General features: G+C 40.3%; 1 protein-coding gene across 4 annotated transcripts in view; it reads left to right on the top strand.

The window, feature by feature from the left end:
* The window catches only part of simj (simjang), a 501,009-nt gene that overhangs the window by 261,255 nt on the left and 222,267 nt on the right, over positions 1-17,487 (top strand). For all 4 annotated transcript variants that reach the window (XM_067787067.1, XM_067787065.1, XM_067787068.1 and 1 more), the window contains 2 exons: positions 1,559-1,669; positions 1,747-1,848. In XM_067787067.1, coding sequence (XP_067643168.1) covers positions 1,559-1,669; positions 1,747-1,848 — 213 coding nt within the window. The remainder of the gene's footprint in view (positions 1-1,558; positions 1,670-1,746; positions 1,849-17,487) is intronic.

The following is a 17,487-nucleotide window of genomic DNA, read 5'->3' as shown; positions in this document are numbered from 1 at the left end:
ATTTTCTTTTTCATCGCACAGAGATAGGTATTATAGCACGTTTTATTTAATTCAAAATATTTATGACGCTATATAGAGTACTTCAAGTAGTCGGAGTGTGAACCCGTCTCCTTGTATAGCGGAAACACGTTTACGCTTAGGTACATATCTTTCCAGAATAGCGTGAATCATGGCATTGAAGTCAGAAACGTTTTTGTCAATATCTGCACCGTATTTGTCCAAACTACTGTCGATAAAATTTGGTTGAGTTTATTAAAATTAGCCTTCGCGAATTCGAATCTAAAACTAGAGTTGTTTTCTGTGTTAGTGCAACTCCGAGAACTCTCTTCCAATTCGTAAACTATTTCCAGCGAAGGATGGTAAGGGTCCTCAGGTACAGTGAAAGGTTCACCCCTCCTAATAATCGATTTTGATGTATCATCAACAAATTCCAAATCAAGTACCCTCCCGAACATGTTTGGAACTCTATTTATCTGTCTTAGGTCGATCCTGGACAATTTTGAAGAACACGTACAATACCATGGTCGGATGTGGTCCATGATACGTGCGGAGGATTAAAGTCACCCAAGACAATTATCGAGTCAATAAGCTTCAACATTGAATTGATATCTTTCAGTAACGAAATATGATTCATATACACCGAGGGACCTGAAGATGGTGGGATATAGCAAATGGCAATATAGGTAAAACCTATTCCCAGCTGGATTCTAATGCACTTAAATTCCGTAGCTTCTATAACAGGTAAATTAACCTCAGCGGAAGGTATAGAAGAATGTACCGTAAGCAAAACTCCACCTCCAACTCTGTTCAAGCGGTCATTTCTATATATTTGGTAATCATTGCAAAGAATCTCCGAATTAAAAATATGACGCTTTAACCAAGTTTCAGTAAAAGCGATGATATTGTAATTACAGTTAAATGATTTCAAGTACAGTTCAGTTAGTTTTGTGTTTAGATCTGATTGCAATAATTTCCTATCTTCGGACGACAAGTAGGACTTAAAAAGCTTAACGTCATAAGCATACATACAATTTTTGGAGGACTTCATTATTGTAGAGATGCCATTAATGAACAGAATAGGGCCAAGATGGTTACCTTGAGGAATTCAGGAGGCACATCTATAGCGTATCGTATAGCGTATTTTTAAAAATCACTCTTTGGGTCTTGCCAAGAAGATAAGAAGTTACCGAATCAGATTCAATTTAAACTCAAGCTGGTCAATTTTATGGATGAGTAACGAGTGACAAACTTTGTCAAACGCTTTACTGAAATTAGTATAAATAACATCCGTATATATGCCTTTTCTAAATAAATTTTATACAAGCGTGGCGAATTCAAGTAAATTGGTGACATATGGTGTATTATTGTTCTATGTAGTGTATATAGTGAGCACTGCAGTTGTTCGTTTTCAACCACTAGGCGAACTCTAGTATGCATAAAACAGCTAAAATTGGCAATATACTATGTAGACAAACCCCTTTTAGTTATCATTAAATGAGAATATCTTAAACAATTTTTAATAATTATATATTTCTGATATACATCCTTTGTTTTACAGATAAATATATCTGAAAACTTAAAAATAACTGGAATTGTGAACAACTCAGTTTCAATCACCCCCGCTTCAAATCATCTTCAACAAAGCCAGCAGCAACAGCAAGATCTAAAGGTATTTTTAAATAATTTAAATTGATATATTCCAGTTTTTTATATCTTCACAAATATTTTTATTATATTTAACGTAAGAATGAACGTCACACGGGTCGTGAAGAATCTATGACACCTGCACAAAGGCAAGCAGCAGCAAAATTAGCATTACGAAAGCAACTCGAGAAAACGCTTCTACAAGTAAGTTTTTTAAAGTTTTACAGGTACCACTTTATTACATTGTGCAACAGTCGGCTGGGTATTGGGCCTAACCGATTTCCGTTTTTCGAAGTTCTCCGCCAAGCCCAATGTTCTTAAATTAAGTTCAAGAAAAAAGAAACGGTATAATTCGTGTGCACTACAATGTTAAATACAACATTTGGCACAAGCTATCAAGCCTTTGTAGTGGCCCAGCGGCTATGATGTTATGGCTGCGATCGTGTGGCGCGAGTTCGATGACCGTCAAACTCTGAATTTTTTTAAAACGATTTTTTTATTTTCTATTTTTTTTTAACTCTTATTTTTCGTTCAGTGCCATTCACATTTGCAGAGATAATTCTCAAACTTGTTATGAAATGTTTTAAGTATATATTCAGATTACGTCTTCAAATAAGAATAACTTCTCAATAAGAGAAATGTATGAAAAAATGCATATTATGCACTTTTTCTTAAACTTTTGAAATTTAATAAATTGTTTATTTATGACAAAAAAAATTATTATTAATAAGAAATAAATGGTCACCTATTGAAAAAAATACTTTCCCCTCCCACCAAAGATCAATCACGAACCGTTCTTGAATTGAGACCGAAAAATGTTAAATCGACCACGAATCGTTCTCGAAGCGTGAGAACGAAAAATCCTAAATCAAGCCCAAGTAGTGCATGAAATGAGCACAGAAGTTTCATACATCAATACCAAACTGGTCATAAAATACGAACGGTGTGCTTGGAAAAACTTTTCTTAAAACATGCCCTTCGGTCGCGAGTTAAGAAAAAACGTACTTAACAGACTTTCGTCAACGAATGTTCTTAATTTTGAACTTATTTCGTTCGTTTTAGAACGATTTTTTCTCTGAGTGTAGGTATTGGCTTTGGAAAGTTGAAATAGGGCCCATATTTTCATATATTGTTATTTACTTAGACTGCTCACAGTCCCGTCTAACTTGGTGTGTTTATTTTACCAATTGGCAATGCCTTGCCAGATTGGAACGTGGTAAATTTTTTTGTTTTTGCTTTTTTAGTAATTCATAAATACTACTTTAGCACAAATTGCCATGCTTTGGCTTATGGTTTATTTGTTGGTAAATGTTTGAAAATCAAAAAAACAACTTATACACAAAAACACGCATATAATTATTAAAAACGTACGCACTGAGAATATAAATGAACGTGAAAAAAGAAAAAATGGAAAATTATATAACTTTGGCTTTTCACCAATTAAGTTTAAAAATTAGAAAAAGTAAACAAGTTGTATAGTTTTATTTCTTTTCAAGCTTATACAGCCAATTTTATTAGGGGCAAAGGCAGATCTTCGAAGAAATTAAAAGCAATAAGTATGCAGTTAAAAAACGTTTGGCAAATCTGGTAATGCGACGCTTGTGTTCCCATATATTCTGGTCCGCTGAATCCGAAAACGCTATCAATACTGGGTTTTGGGCCTCGTTTCGAATTAAAATTTTCAAAAATTTACAAATTGCGGTACAGTGAAAAAAATCTCAAATGATTTTAGTCTTACTGAAACAAAATCCAACAAAATAAGTTCCGACAAAAGTGGAACAATGCCAAACGTATAGTAATAAAATTAATGAAATAAGTCACAAGATCTGGAGGCTAATTCCAGGACTGCAAACCGCCTCAAAAATAGAAGCGGTTCGATTTAGTCTAGCGGTTCAGAAACTGATTTCTACATACCTTTGTACAACCGGACCAGTACGCTTTAAGTGGTTCAACTCATTTATACTAAATGATTAAAATCGTACGCAAAATTAACAATGAGATATCTAATGTTCAGAGGTCGGATTCGTATTCAAATGCATATTGTTGCTGTAGGTCGTATACACCCAGACCCAGTTACAAACTCGTTATATGTCAGAAGGATTAATATATCCCTGATATGTTTTATATATTTGCATACTTTTTGTATATTTGCATATATTTTGCATATTTCATAAATATTATTAAATAATTTAACGTTACTACTGTTAAGTTTTTTTTGTTTTCATTCAAAAGTTTTGTATGATACGAGTGGCGATGTGTTAATGCTATTTGTTATTGATGAATTCTCGATTATATAAGTTAAGGAGCCCAAGGACTAGGGCTCCAAAAAGTTAAAGTTGGGGGCCGCCCTGCGGCCCCATTGCAACCTGAAAAGATCCAAATAAAAATAGGTTTTTCCGCTTAACAATATTTACCATTTATTTCCGTTCAATGTCAAAAACAGACTGACTTTATCATTAACTTAAACTAAGCTCTAAGCTTCTACATTAATCTAAGTGATTTCATAATTGCTGACACTGCACTTCCCACGATTGGCCAAAATAATACTTTATCGCTTGCGTGGCGAATCACACGGCTTGCATTTTGTCCGCATATCATATCGCTTACGCTGCAGTTCCCATGGATTGCATTTTGTCTGCTTACGCAATATGATATCGGATCAATTACCTACGTTGGCTTTGCTTGTGTTTGTTGAAGTGTGGTGTCAGCACATTCTTACAAGTAAGTGTGTCTGCCCCCTTGTTAAGTACCCCCCCCCCCCCCCCCCCCTTTAAACATCTGCGTCCCGCAGATGAGCTCCTTTTTCAGAAGGATCCTTTGCATGGCTTGGCTGGTCCTGATCTGTGGTCTGATTTAGTCTAGGAAAGTTGATTGTAGTAGTGAGTTTTCTCCAGATAATGTAGCATACGGCTGCTGGAATGGCCAAGGCGAAAAGTGAAAATTATTGCCAAGTTGTTTAAGCTGATTAATATTTTCCATGCTCAGGCCGTGAATGTAGTTAAGGTTCAATTTTAGTCCTTCGCTCGTGATGTTTACCAAGGGCGGTGGCAGGGCCTGCGCTGTGCGTACTGATCTGCTGGTGAATGTTTGAGTTCCCACCGTGACGGTTTCGTTGTTCAAAATAATGACGTACGTTCCATTTAGGATTGTGGAGTAGTTCTTCCCTTGTAATAGGCCTTCAAAGTTTGTAACAAATATTGTTGAGTCTGTCATCATCTCGACGGTTTTGGTGTTGTCTGGTTCAAAGCGGCATTTGGCATCGCCACCTTTAACTAGCCTAGCTAGGCACCCGTTTTCCCGTAGTTTAGTCAGGGATTTGGGAGAGCAAATTGTTGTGTTGCTGATCGAAGGGCAATCCTCGTTCACCCCGAACGTTTCAACTTCGTTTATTAGCATTTTTTTATAGCTGAGGTCAACGTGTTGTCCTTTTATAACAGCGGCCCGTGTTATTAGGAGTCGGTATCCATCTGGTTTTACCTTTGGCAATGAGAGTACGTACAAAAGTGTGCTACCGTTTGAATACACGGAGGCCGACCCGTACTCTATGGCTTCAATGGTGTTCTGATATGGTAGGGAATCTTCCTCCATTATGAGCCTTCCAATCTCGTCTCGATCAAGAAGATTTGTGTTGATTACGCCAGATTTCGCCATTTGGCACGCTTGGACGACTTATGACACCTGTTCCTTCAAGATAAGGACTTTGCTTAGGTCAAGAAGTTCGATATTCTCCTCGCTAATGTTTTTGCTTATAGCGTTAATGTGGAGCATCGCTTCGTTTGCTTTCTCGATTGCCTCGCGGGTACCGTTGAATAGTTTTTCGTTGACCCGGTACTGGTGATTGTTGTTTATTATCACGTCATTCATGCTTCGAAGAATATAGTCCCAATCCGCTGCATTTGGAGACCCAGCTATCCACTTCCATGCTGAACCAATCCAGTCAATGGAACGTACCCTTCGTGATTTGCTTATTTGTAGTTCGTCGAGACGCAGCTTAGTTTAATTTAGGTGGAATTGTAGCACAGTCCGCACAGCCCTGCTTGTAATATCGTGCTCTGTTGACTCCATCAATTTGACCAAAGCCGTGTTGAAGTAGTTTAGGTCGACCACATGGACTAAACTGAAGTGTCCGTTCAGGATCCAACCACGCCCGTGCTCAATAGTTACCAGTGGGGAGCCATAATTGTAGATGTTGAGGCCGTACACGCCAGATATTAAAACTAAACTGTGTTCCATTATGGAGAGAAAAAAACTCATTAGTGTTGGTAAGATTAGTATTGACCATTTTTTGTTTTTAGGCACTTTTATTATTTATCCCAGGGACGGTGAACTAATAATAAATGGTTACATAATGTAAATCTTGTTTTCTTTTGTATTTTTTCCTTTTATTATTATTATTTAAAGAACATTCTATTGTATAATAAAAAAATCTTTCCACACTAAGGGAAGAGTTAAAAAAATGAAATTTTTTGTGTGCTTTTTTGAATTTTATTATTTTATTTATGTTTTTTGTTGCGTTTAAATGTATTCCTATATCCTACCACCGTCCCCGGCTACCCATCGTGGTACTTGGAAGGTCCACAGGATCCGAGAGCAGGGATATGAAAGGGAGGTAGTTTGTAATTCTTTTTTTTGTTTGAAAGGTAGCGTTAAAGGCTACTACCCTTGGATCCTGCCGCCTTACAAAAACTCGTGGTAAAGAAGCTGAGGAAAGAGGATAATATTTCTAAGAATTACTGAAATGTTTCCTCTTTACCCCCTTCTTTAAAGTTTTTTTTTTTTTTTTTTTTTTTTTTTTCTATTTGTCTAATTTGCCTTTTTTAGTAAGCGCATAGTTAGTTTTTGGTTGTGGGCAGATTTCTTCTTAAGAAAAAAATGTATTTTTTATTTTGCCTCTTTTATTAAGCGTGTAATTAATATTCTTGTGGGCAGATATTGCTTCATTAAAAATTTTTTAAACGAAAAATCGTTTCCTCTGTTTTTTTGTATTTTTTTGTTGGTTTTTTTTTTCCTTTTGTTTTTTGCAATATTTTATGTTGCCTCTTTAATCGCTTATGTGGTTTGTTATAGAAAAGGTCTTTGATCTTGAAATTGACGCCTTTTTGGCGTCGTCTGTGCTATAGAATTACAAATCTTTGGGTCCCTCATTGGGACATCTTTTTGTTGTTGACTTCCCGTGGTGACCTTATTATCTTTTTTTTTTTTTTTTTTTTTTTTGTTTTTTTGTTTTTCCTTATGTTGGCGTAATTTTTATCTGCGCTTTATGAATCCTTTTGCCAGTGTCTGTGAGCAATGTCACTGTATTGTCTTTACCAACCGTTTCCTTTTTGTAAAGTGCCTTTTGTTTTGATTTTATCTGTTTATCCCTGACTAAATCTCATCTCCTGGCCTAAATTCCTTAGCTCTTTTCCTTTTTTTATTCAATCGGAGATTTCTTAACTCCTGGTTTCTCTATATTTGTTCCCTAATCTCCTTGTGGACCCTACTTTTGAAGTTGGTTAGGCCTTGGTAGTTAATTCTTTCGGTTCTGTTGAAAAATATGTCGCTAGGCTTCCTCTTCGTTACAGAGTGTATTGTTGTGTTGTAACGATCGACAGCAATATACACCAATTCCTTTGGTCTAGCGTTATTTATTTCTTTCCGGAGGCACCGATAAATCTCAATAATGGTAGAGTGGAATTTCTCGATCTGGCCGTTTACTTCACTTCTTCGAATTGGAGTCTGATATAGTTCGATTCCCAAACCTCTTATGTAGTTACATACCAATGGAGTCATAAATCCCCTCTCATTGTCGGTGACTATCATTTTAGGAGTTGTGAAATAATGTATTACTTTGGCTAGCTTAGCGCGGAGAGTGACGGATGCTTTATTTTTAATGTGAAAAAGCTTGGCAAATTTTGAAAATTTGTCTATGCAAGATAAAAATTTCTCCCCTTGAATTTCAAAAATGTCCACATGCACTATTTCGCATGGATATTTCGGCACTGGAGTCTCTTTTATCGGTGGTACTGCCGGATGCCTATCATACTTGTTAGCAAGGCAGGTTTCACAGTTAGAAGTGAAATTTTTTATCTTACTAGCCATTTTGGGAAAATAATACTTTTCCAAGATTTGTTCCCTATTTTCTTTTGAGTTTCTATGGGCCCTCCTATGTTCTGTCTCTATTATACCGCAAATCCTATCCTCGTTGGCCACATCCTCGACCACCCTCTGAGTTATCCTAATTTTGTATAAAAGGAAATGTTCTATATATACTTCTTGTAGGAGTTGCAAGTAATTTTCTGGAATCTTTATTCCATTTATGAATGCTGGGTTTAGGCGTTCCTTCAAGGCTTCGGTTAAGCTGGCCTTTTCAATTATATCTAGTCTCACATAATGACGAGTGAATCCTGGATGTGGGTTTTCAACACAAGTCATTGCATTCCCCTCCGTAAAAATTATTTGGTTTCGGAGAACGTTCAAAGGGGCTTCAACGTGTGGAATAAGGTCCGAAGAATCCTGTTCAGCACTGTGAGCTGTCCCCTCGTCACTTCTAGCTTCTGTTGGTGCATCGTTGGGTTCCGACGGTGCTGTCAAATGGTTTGCCTGGCATGGAATTCTGGAGAGAGCATCCGCCACGACATTCGATTTACCAGGAGTGTAAATCAATTCGTGGTTATACTCTTCTATTCTAGCCTTCCACCTCTTCAACTTGGCGTTATAGTTTCGACTTCCTAACGCAAAAGTGAGAGGCTGGTGGTCAGTGAAAATTCTAACTTTTTTCGCCCCATAGAAGTAGGATCTCAAGTTGTCTAGAGCCCAAACTATAGCCAACATTTCCTTCTCGTTTGTGGCATAGTTTTCCTCTGTTCTGCTTAAAGATCTTGAGATGTAGGCGATGGGTCGATCTTTCCCTGTTTCTCCTTGGGATAGCACCCCACCAAGGCGTCGGTGGTAAGGTTGAACGGTTTTTCGAAATCTGGAAATGCGAGAATATCTGAGGAAACGAGTAGTTTTTTTAGAGTATCGAAGCCCTGAAGGGCCTCGGAATTCATTTTGATACGCACTCTTCTAGATTGGTTTGCCTTGACCTGCGAATTCTCACCGCATGTGAGATTGGTCAAGGGTTTAGCAACCTTAGCGTAATCTCGAATGAACTTTCGGTAATACGACGTCATTCCCAAAAAGCTTTCTAGTTCCTTAAGCGTTTCTGGGGGTGAGAGGTTCTCTATAGCTTGGACCTTTGAAGGATCTGCCTTCATCCCGTCGGATGTTATTACATATCCCAGAAATTCTACTTCCGTTCTCATAAACTTAGTTTTTTCCAAATTCACTCTCAAATTAGCATCCGCAAGCCGTTTAAACACTATCTCTAAATTTACTAAATGTTCGTCTGTACTTTTTCCAAAGACAATAATGTCGTCGATATACACGTAGCATATCCTCCCTATATACTATTTAAGAACGTCATCAATCATTCGCTGGAATATAGCCGGAGCGTTTTTTAACCCAAAAGGTAATCTCAGAAATTCGTACTTTCCATTCATTGTTGAAAACGCTGTTTTGGGTATATCTGTTTCTTTCATTGTGATTTGGTGAAAGCCTGAGGTCAGATCTATAGTTGTGAAATATTTTGCGTTCCCTAAACTGGCCAGCGTTGCATTAATATCTGGGATAGGATAGGCGTCTGGCACGGTGACTGTATTCAGACGTTTGAAGTCCACTACCATTCTATACTGCTTTTCACCAGAGGGTTTGGGTTTTTTCGGAACTACCCAAATAGGAGAATTGTACGGGCTTTGGTCGTATAATTCCTTCTTCAAGCAACTCAGTAATTTGTTTTTCTACCTCTTACCTCATGTTTGCAGGATATGGGTAACTTTTCGTGTATATGGGCTCATTCGTGGTAGTCTTTATCTCAGCTCGAACTGTGGTTTTAATATTTGATTTGATGTTAAGTGGACCGAACAAATGAGAATACTTTTCTATCATGGCTTTTAGGCTTGGGAGAATTGCGTCGGGTATATCGTCAGTTTCGAAAAAATTTAGGCTTCCTACGACTTTGTTTTTGAGCGGAATTCTTATATTGGGATCTATTGTAAGGACATGTTTTTTCCTGTCTATGACGGCACCCAGTTCTTTGAGGGTGTCATCGCCTATTATCCCATCAAACGAGCTTAAACCAGGAAGTGCGTAAAAGGTCACCATAGCTTCGTTACCAGCATTTTGGAAAAATCTCCCACTGATTTTTTTGTTTATTACTACAGGTCCTGCTACGGTGGTTACTGAGAAAGGTGGATTGACTGGGACTGTATTAGTTGCCAATTCAGGTCTTATAAAATTTTTATTTGCCCCTGTGTCAACTAAGAACTTTAGGGCTACTTTGTTTGGTGTCAAACAAGTGAGATAGGGTATACTGGATTGCACGGTAGTCCTCATATGAAATAGGCTGGTGGCCCGTCCGCTATAAAATTTACCTGCTGGAAGTTGTCTTCTGTCGATTCAGCATACGTCGAAGGTCCGCTTTCTACATCTGCGCTTTTGACTTCCATGTTGTAGAGCCTCTGCTGTTTGGGCATCTTTTCAATCGATGATGCTGGTCCCCTCTTGAAGGCGTTGTTATTCGTCGGTCGGTTCATGTAGTTCACCTGTCTGGTTTGAACACTGTCGTCGACATCCATTCTTTCCGCAGGTTTTGGGGCTGCGGGTCTAGCAGGAGGTGCGGTGTTCGTCCCTTGATTGCCTTGGAATCTGTTGTAGGATGACCGGCCATTCCCTTGAGTATTGTTCCGATTCGTCCAGTTGCATGTAGACCGTGATCGAGGAGGTAACGGTGGTCTCTGAGTAACTTGCGACAGGGTATTGGTGGGGACAACTACTCTATTTGGAGTGTTTGCATGGACTATTGTGTTCCTTAACGTTAGGTTCTGGATGTCAAGGCAGGCCGTGTACGCTTCTGGCAGTGTTTTTGGCTTCTGCACTATAAGCATACGTGACAATTCTGGACTGAGGCCCCGTATGAAAACATCGAGTGGCCTGTTACGGTACGTTTCCACAAGGACCGACACGGTTTCCTGGCTATAGTCATCGCACTTGATTTTGTTCACTATTAGAGACAACTGATGATTGACCGTTGCGTAGAAATCATCTAGTTTTGACCCTCTCTGAGCTAGCTGATTCAGTTGGTGCTCTAAAGTCCTAATGTCCCTTTTGTCTGCGTAATGCAGCGATAATACCCTTTTTATTTCTACCCAATCGCTATCGAAAACATTATACGCTACCAGTGCTGCATCGGCAAAGCCACGGATTTTCTGCCTAATATGTTGCAGGATGGCACGATACAGGGGCCTTTCCTTGATGATATCGTAGTCCGACAGAATTCCTTCAACGCTGTGAACCCAAGAGATGTATTGAGAAGGGCTGCCTTGAAAAACTTGCAGCTCCTTCACGCAGTCGGGGAGTCTGCCAATATCCTTTAGGTCTTGCTCCGACAGTGGTGTTCACACCGCTGCCAATACCCCCTGTGGCTGCGTTCTTACGCCACCCTGTTCTACTCTTCCCAATCGCTCATCGATTCTGGCAAGATTTTGTTCTAAACTCGCGTTATTGCATTCAATTTTCCCTAGCCTAGAGTTCAGAGCAACACCGTTGCTTTCTATACCCCCAAGGCGTGTCTCAAGCCGCCTAATCTGCTCGAGGATAGCATTAATGCCCCCATTAAGTTCATTAACTTTCGTGGCTAAAGCGTCCATTTCAGATAAAAAAAAAATTTAGTTTGAGATTAAAAAATATATTTTTAAATTTTAATTTGGCACGCGGTGGCTCTTTAAAAATTGTTTTTTATTTTTTTTGTGTTACTTACTGGCGTTCGCGATCACCTGACGGGATAGTCCTTATAGCACAGACGATTTGTTTGTTTTTTGTTTTAGTTTTAAGGTTGTCCTTACACTTTGACAGTTTCCTGCAAAGAAAAAAAGGACTTTAGTTACATTTGTGAAACTTTTACCGTGTTCTTATGGCAACGGCGACATGTACCAAGTTGGCGTTTCACAGTACATTAGTCTTTATATAATTATGGTTTTGGTCAGGGGAGGCTGTGTCACTCCTTTTTAGTCGTCGACAATCAGATTGAAGGCAACCTACTAAGGCACAGTTGCTCCACAACGCCCTGGACATATTGCGAATCTTTAGCGTGTTCTTATGGATACGCTGAAAGTATCGCAAGTAACGAGTGACCGTTTCCAGTGTGTACTGATGTGTACCCTGGAAACTCCACAAAAGGATAAGCCGGCCCAAGTGTGTTCTTATGTGTACGCTCGGGTTAATTTTTAAAGCCGGCCAAAGTGTGTTCTTATGTGTACGCTCGGGTTAACTTTTTCAGAAGGAAATTTTTGCCGTATCCTGAAGGGAGCGGCAAGTTGCACATTGCAAAAAAAAATTGTGTGTACATGACACGGTCACAGGAGTCGTTAACCATTTTTCGGCCTTTGGTATGGTGAGGTCCGTCCTAGAAGTATAGGTATACGGACTCACCCAGCCAGTGTGATTATACGTGCACTTGGAATAGCAATAGTGGGGCCGTAGGATAATTCACTTATAAAATGTTTCAATTTTCGTGTTGAATGTTATTCGCGCGCCAGAGGATCTTAGGGGTCACAGGCTCGCTTCTTTTAATATTATTCCTGTATAGCCCTCTGAGGGCTTTTAGGATTGGACGTAGTAATTTATTGCGCGTAGCATCACTTTTCACTCAACTTTTTGTTATTCACTTGTTTTTTTTTTTTTTTTATTATTCGTTTTACCTCTCCTGGGGAGAGGAGCTTTTATACCCTGGGGGGTCCCGAAGGGAATCGCAGAGTTAAGCTATCGTTATAACCGGAGGGTCCCCTCGAAGGTGAATCTCGGTTTTGGTATTTTCGTTATTGGCTGTACAAGCCTTAAATTATCTAAGCTGAGGTTTTGCCTCTCTATATATTTTTTTATTCCTTTATCGGTAAAATTGCTATTATTTTTTTTTTTTCTTAGCACTCCACTATCACTATCACTATCACTTTGCCAGTGGGTCCCTGCTCGGGTGCCAGTTAAGGAGCCCAAGGACTAGGGCTCCAAAAGGTTAAAGTTGGGGGCCGCCCTGCGGCCCCATTGCAACCTGAAAAGATCCAAATAAAAATAGGTTTTTCCGCTTAACAATATTTACCATTTATTTCCGTTCAATGTCAAAAACAGACTGACTTTATCATTAACTTAAACTAAGCTCTAAGCTTCTACATTAATCTAAGTGATTTCATAATTGCTGACACTGCACTTCCCACGATTGGCCAAAATAATATTTTATCGCTTGCGTGGCGCTTATGCTGCAGTTCCCATGGATTGCATTTTGTCTGCTTACGCAATATGATATCGGATCAATTACCTACGTTGGCTTTGCTTGTGTTTGTTGAAGTGTGGTGTCAACACATTCTTACAAGTAAGTGTGTCTGCCCCCTTGTTAAGTTATATAGTAACGTTACCGACGTCTCATAGCCGAAAACAGTTTATCAAGTTGCCGAAAGCAATCAAGTCAATAATATATCGATAGCCCTTCGGTAACAAGCCGATCGCACACCAATAGCAATCCAACGACTCGACAATGATAGGTTAGGTTGTGAGGGCTGAGCTGGACACTATGGTAACAGCTCACTACTTAGGCCACCAATGGGCCCATTGTAATACCCTATACGGTCTCAAAAGAGGACCCCTACCCTGCCTAAAGCGGGTCTAACTCGTGGAAATTATAAATTTTGCTAGAGCCTTTACTTCATAGCTAGAGACCTCAGCGAAGTCATGTAGAAAAGGTTTACCAAGGATGGCCAACCTACGCCTACTAAGTGCTGGACAATCACAGAGAAGGTGCTGGACACTGTTGTTGTTGTTGTTGTAGCAGTGCTTCGCCCACCTAACAGACGCGACCGATCACAAACTGTCATCAATATCCTCTAACGGGAGTCCAAGGAAACTTGCTGTTTCAACAGGGGTGGACCATAGGGAAAGGGGTGTTAGAGGCGTTGGTTCCACATTACAATTAAAGAGATGGTTGGTGTCATGTGGGGACACATTGCAAGCGGGGCATACATTTTGTATGTCGGGGTTGATTCTGGATAGGTAAGAGTTTAACCTGTTACAGTATCCAGAACGAAGTTGAGCCAGAGTGACACGCGTTTCCCTGGGGAGTATGCGTTCCTCTTCCGCAAGTTTTGGATACTTTACTTTGAGTACTGGGTTCACCGGGCAATTCCCGGCATAAAGGTCCGACGCCTGTTTGTGGAGTTCACCAAGGACCTGCTTGTGTTTTTTCGCTTCATACGGCTGTGTTCTCAGATGCCGTATTTCCTCAAAATGCTTACGGAGATGACTCCTTAAGCCCCTAGGCGGTGCTGGCTCGTCAATCAGATGTCTGTTGGGATGCCCAGGTTTCTGGGTATTCAACAGGAACTGTTTGGTCAGCATCTCGTTTCTTTCCCTGATGGGGAGTATTCTCGCCTCATTATGTAGATGGTGTTCTGGGGACATAAGAAGACAGCCCGTGGCAATTCTGAGAGCAGTATTTTGGCAGGCCTGTAGCTTCTTCCAGTGGGTAATTTTTAGGCTTGGCGACCATATGGGTGACGCGTAGCACGTAATCGGCTGGCTAATTGCTTTGTATGTAGTCATGAGCGTTTCTTTATCTTTCCCCCAAGTACTGCCAGCAAGGGATTTGAGGATTTTGTTACGGCTCTGAATTCTCGGAACAATTGCGGCTGCGTGCTCACCAAAATGTAGATCCTGATCAAGCGTCACACCCAAGATTTTGGGGTGTAGGACAGTCGGTAGCGTAGAGCCATCGACGTGGATGTTCAAAATGGTCGACATTTGGGACGTCCATGTTGTAAATAAGGTCGCGGAAGATTTAGTCGGTGATAATGCCAGGTTTCGCGAGGCGAAAAAACTGGAGAGATCAGGGAGGTAGCCGTTTATTTTGTTGCATAGCTCATCGATCTGTGGGCCTGGGCCTGTGGCCATTACTGTGCAGTCATCGGCGTAGGAAACGATTGTGACTCCTTCCGGTGGTGAAGGTAGCTTAGATATGTAGAAATTAAACAAAAGTGGGGATAGGACACCACCCTGTGGCACCCCTTGTTTAATTCTCCTTGGCTTGATGTTTCGTTTCTAAATAGCACCGATGCCTGCCGACCACCCAGATAATTTGCGGTCCACCTTTTAACACATGGGGGAAGGGTAGACCCTTCCAGGTCTTGCAGTAACGAGCCATGGTTGACCGTATCAAAAGCTTTTGATAGGTCTAGCGCTACGAGTACTGTTCTATGGTGGGGGTTTTGATTTAAACCGCAATTTATCTGGGTGCCAATGGCATTTAGCGCGGAGGTAGTGCTATGGAGTTTTCTGAAGCCATGCTGATGGGAGGCTAGTTGCAAATTTGCTTGGAAATAAGGGAGCAAAATGGCTTCGAGCGTCTTTGCTACTGGCGATAGGAGAGATATCGGACGATACGACTCTCCTATGTTAGCTGGACACTCTTCCTCTTCTGTACATCTGCAGCTGCGACAATAGTCGAAGATCGTTACCCCCATTCTAGCACCATGAGTGCCTATGAAGCAATGCCCTGTTAGAACCCTTATCAGGGACGATAGAACTGATTTGTTTAAAATCAGAAGCGCTTCTATGCGCCCCTTGTCATATGAGGGCCAGGTTTGCCTGGATGTCTCACACGATGATATGGCTGGCCATAGTCCATTTGCAATTCTTACAGTGCTTGTGTTCACACGAAGCCTGAAAGTGGCCATGGGTATACCTACCGAATCATTTACCGGAAGGATATGGTCGGTAGTGCCTCTTCTGGCCAGCTCGTCTGCTCTGCAATTGCCTTCAATATCCCTGTGCCCAGGTACCCATATAAGGCTGATATTGAAGTGCTGAGCTATCTCGTTAAGAGATCTGCGGCATTCAGTGATCGACTTTGTGTTGTCGACGAATGAGTCCAGGGCCTTTAATGTGACCTGGCTGTCTGAGAAAATAAACACCCGTTTACCATCCTTAGGCATAGACCCGAGATGGTTCACAGCCCTGTGTATTGCCAGCATTTCCGCTTGGTAAACACTACAATGATCTGGTAGGCGAAAAGAGACCTCTAGACCTAGATCCGGCGAAAAGAGGCCTGCTCCCACCTTCCCGTCAAGCTTACCGTATGTTGTCTGGTATTCCAGTTCTGTCGCCAGGCCCGACGAGGGGGGGATGGGGGGATTCCCCCCGGCCCCGGGGTTTCTCAGGGGGCCGCGATTTAGAGGTACTAAGACATTTTTGTTTAATTCAGGAGAGTCTTTAGTTGTTCCATGTGCAAATTTTAAGGCGAATTTCAAAAGCAACGAATATTGATAATGATTTTTTCCCTGGGCCTGAGGAGACAATAAAAACATCAAACAAAAATGTGTTTCTCAGGGGGCCTGCAATTTAGAGGTACTAAGGCATTTTTGTTTAATTCAGGAGAGTCTTTAGTTGTTCCATGTGCAAATTTTAAGCCGAATTTCAAAAGCAATGAATATTGATAATGATTTTTTGCCTGGGCTTGAGGAGACAAGAAAAACATCAAACAAAAATGTATGTTTACATGAATCCGAAATCGTAAAGTTTTCGTGGTGACACTGGTGAAGGTTCATCTTCAAAAAGCCTTCCAACAATACCACCAACTCTGTATCAAAGTCCAGATTATTCAAACGACTTCGATATCGGTACCGTGAATAATGAGTTTTTTCGATCTGAAGAAGTCAAAAAAATAATTCGTCGAGATCATCAAAAGTGTCCGGTTATTTTTCCACGTGATTGTCATGACGAGGCATTTCCTACCTCGTTGTTAAACAGATTCTTGCCAAATGGAGAGAAAGTGGAGGGTGACTGGTTAGTGTGGAGTGCCAGTAGCAATGCTTTTTATTGCCTACCATGTCATCTGTTAAGCACCAATACTTTAAATCGACCTAAAATTTGTTGTGCGGATAATCGAAATTCCATGTATGGAAGAAGCTATACTATAAACTGCCATCACACGAAAATACTCAAGATCACATTAAATGTTATATTCAATAGCGATCTTTACAAAATCTAATTCAAAAGGAGGCTACAATTTATACACTTACCAATCACTGAAACTCAAAAGTGGAAAGAAATTTTATATAGAATTTTGGACACTATATTAATTTTAGGTGAAAGAGGTCTAGCTTTCAAAGGCGAAGGTATATATCTTGGTGAACGAAACGATGGACATTTTTTTGGGTATCTAAGATCTCTCAAGCCATTATGATCCGATACTTAGAGGTCATTTTTAGAAAGTTAGGATTTCACAACAGCAGCACAAACGTTTACAAGTTCACTATCTTTCCCCAGACATTCAGAACGGGTTTGTAGAAATTTGCGCAAAGTACGTGAGGGAAACTATGTTAGATCAACGCAAGAAAGCCAGTTTTTTTGCTATTATCGTTGATGCTATGCCTGATGCTAGTCACGTTGACTATTTTGAGCTAACTCCATTTCAATTCGAAAGTAACAAATCTTCATTGGTCAGAAAATCGCTGATCTCAACTTGGTTCAAAATGCTGACTACCATTAATGAAAGAAACGTGGTCCTCCAAGCTAGAAACGCCACCACAGATGTTGAGGTCCGACATCTAGATGCCTTATTAGCTGATTTGAAGTTGATCAGGAACCAATGGGAAACAATTTTAAACGAATGCAAAACAGTTTCTATTCAATTGAACATCTCGCCAAAGTTTCCGGACATTCGAAAGAGAAACCCCAAAAGACGTTCTGAAGATAATTTAAATGAGATGATTACGGATGATT

This window comes from Eurosta solidaginis, chromosome 5, assembly GCF_040869045.1.
Source record: "Eurosta solidaginis isolate ZX-2024a chromosome 5, ASM4086904v1, whole genome shotgun sequence".
In the NCBI taxonomy this organism is placed as follows: domain Eukaryota; kingdom Metazoa; phylum Arthropoda; class Insecta; order Diptera; family Tephritidae; genus Eurosta; species Eurosta solidaginis.
This window is presented reverse-complemented; position numbering and strand designations above follow the sequence as displayed.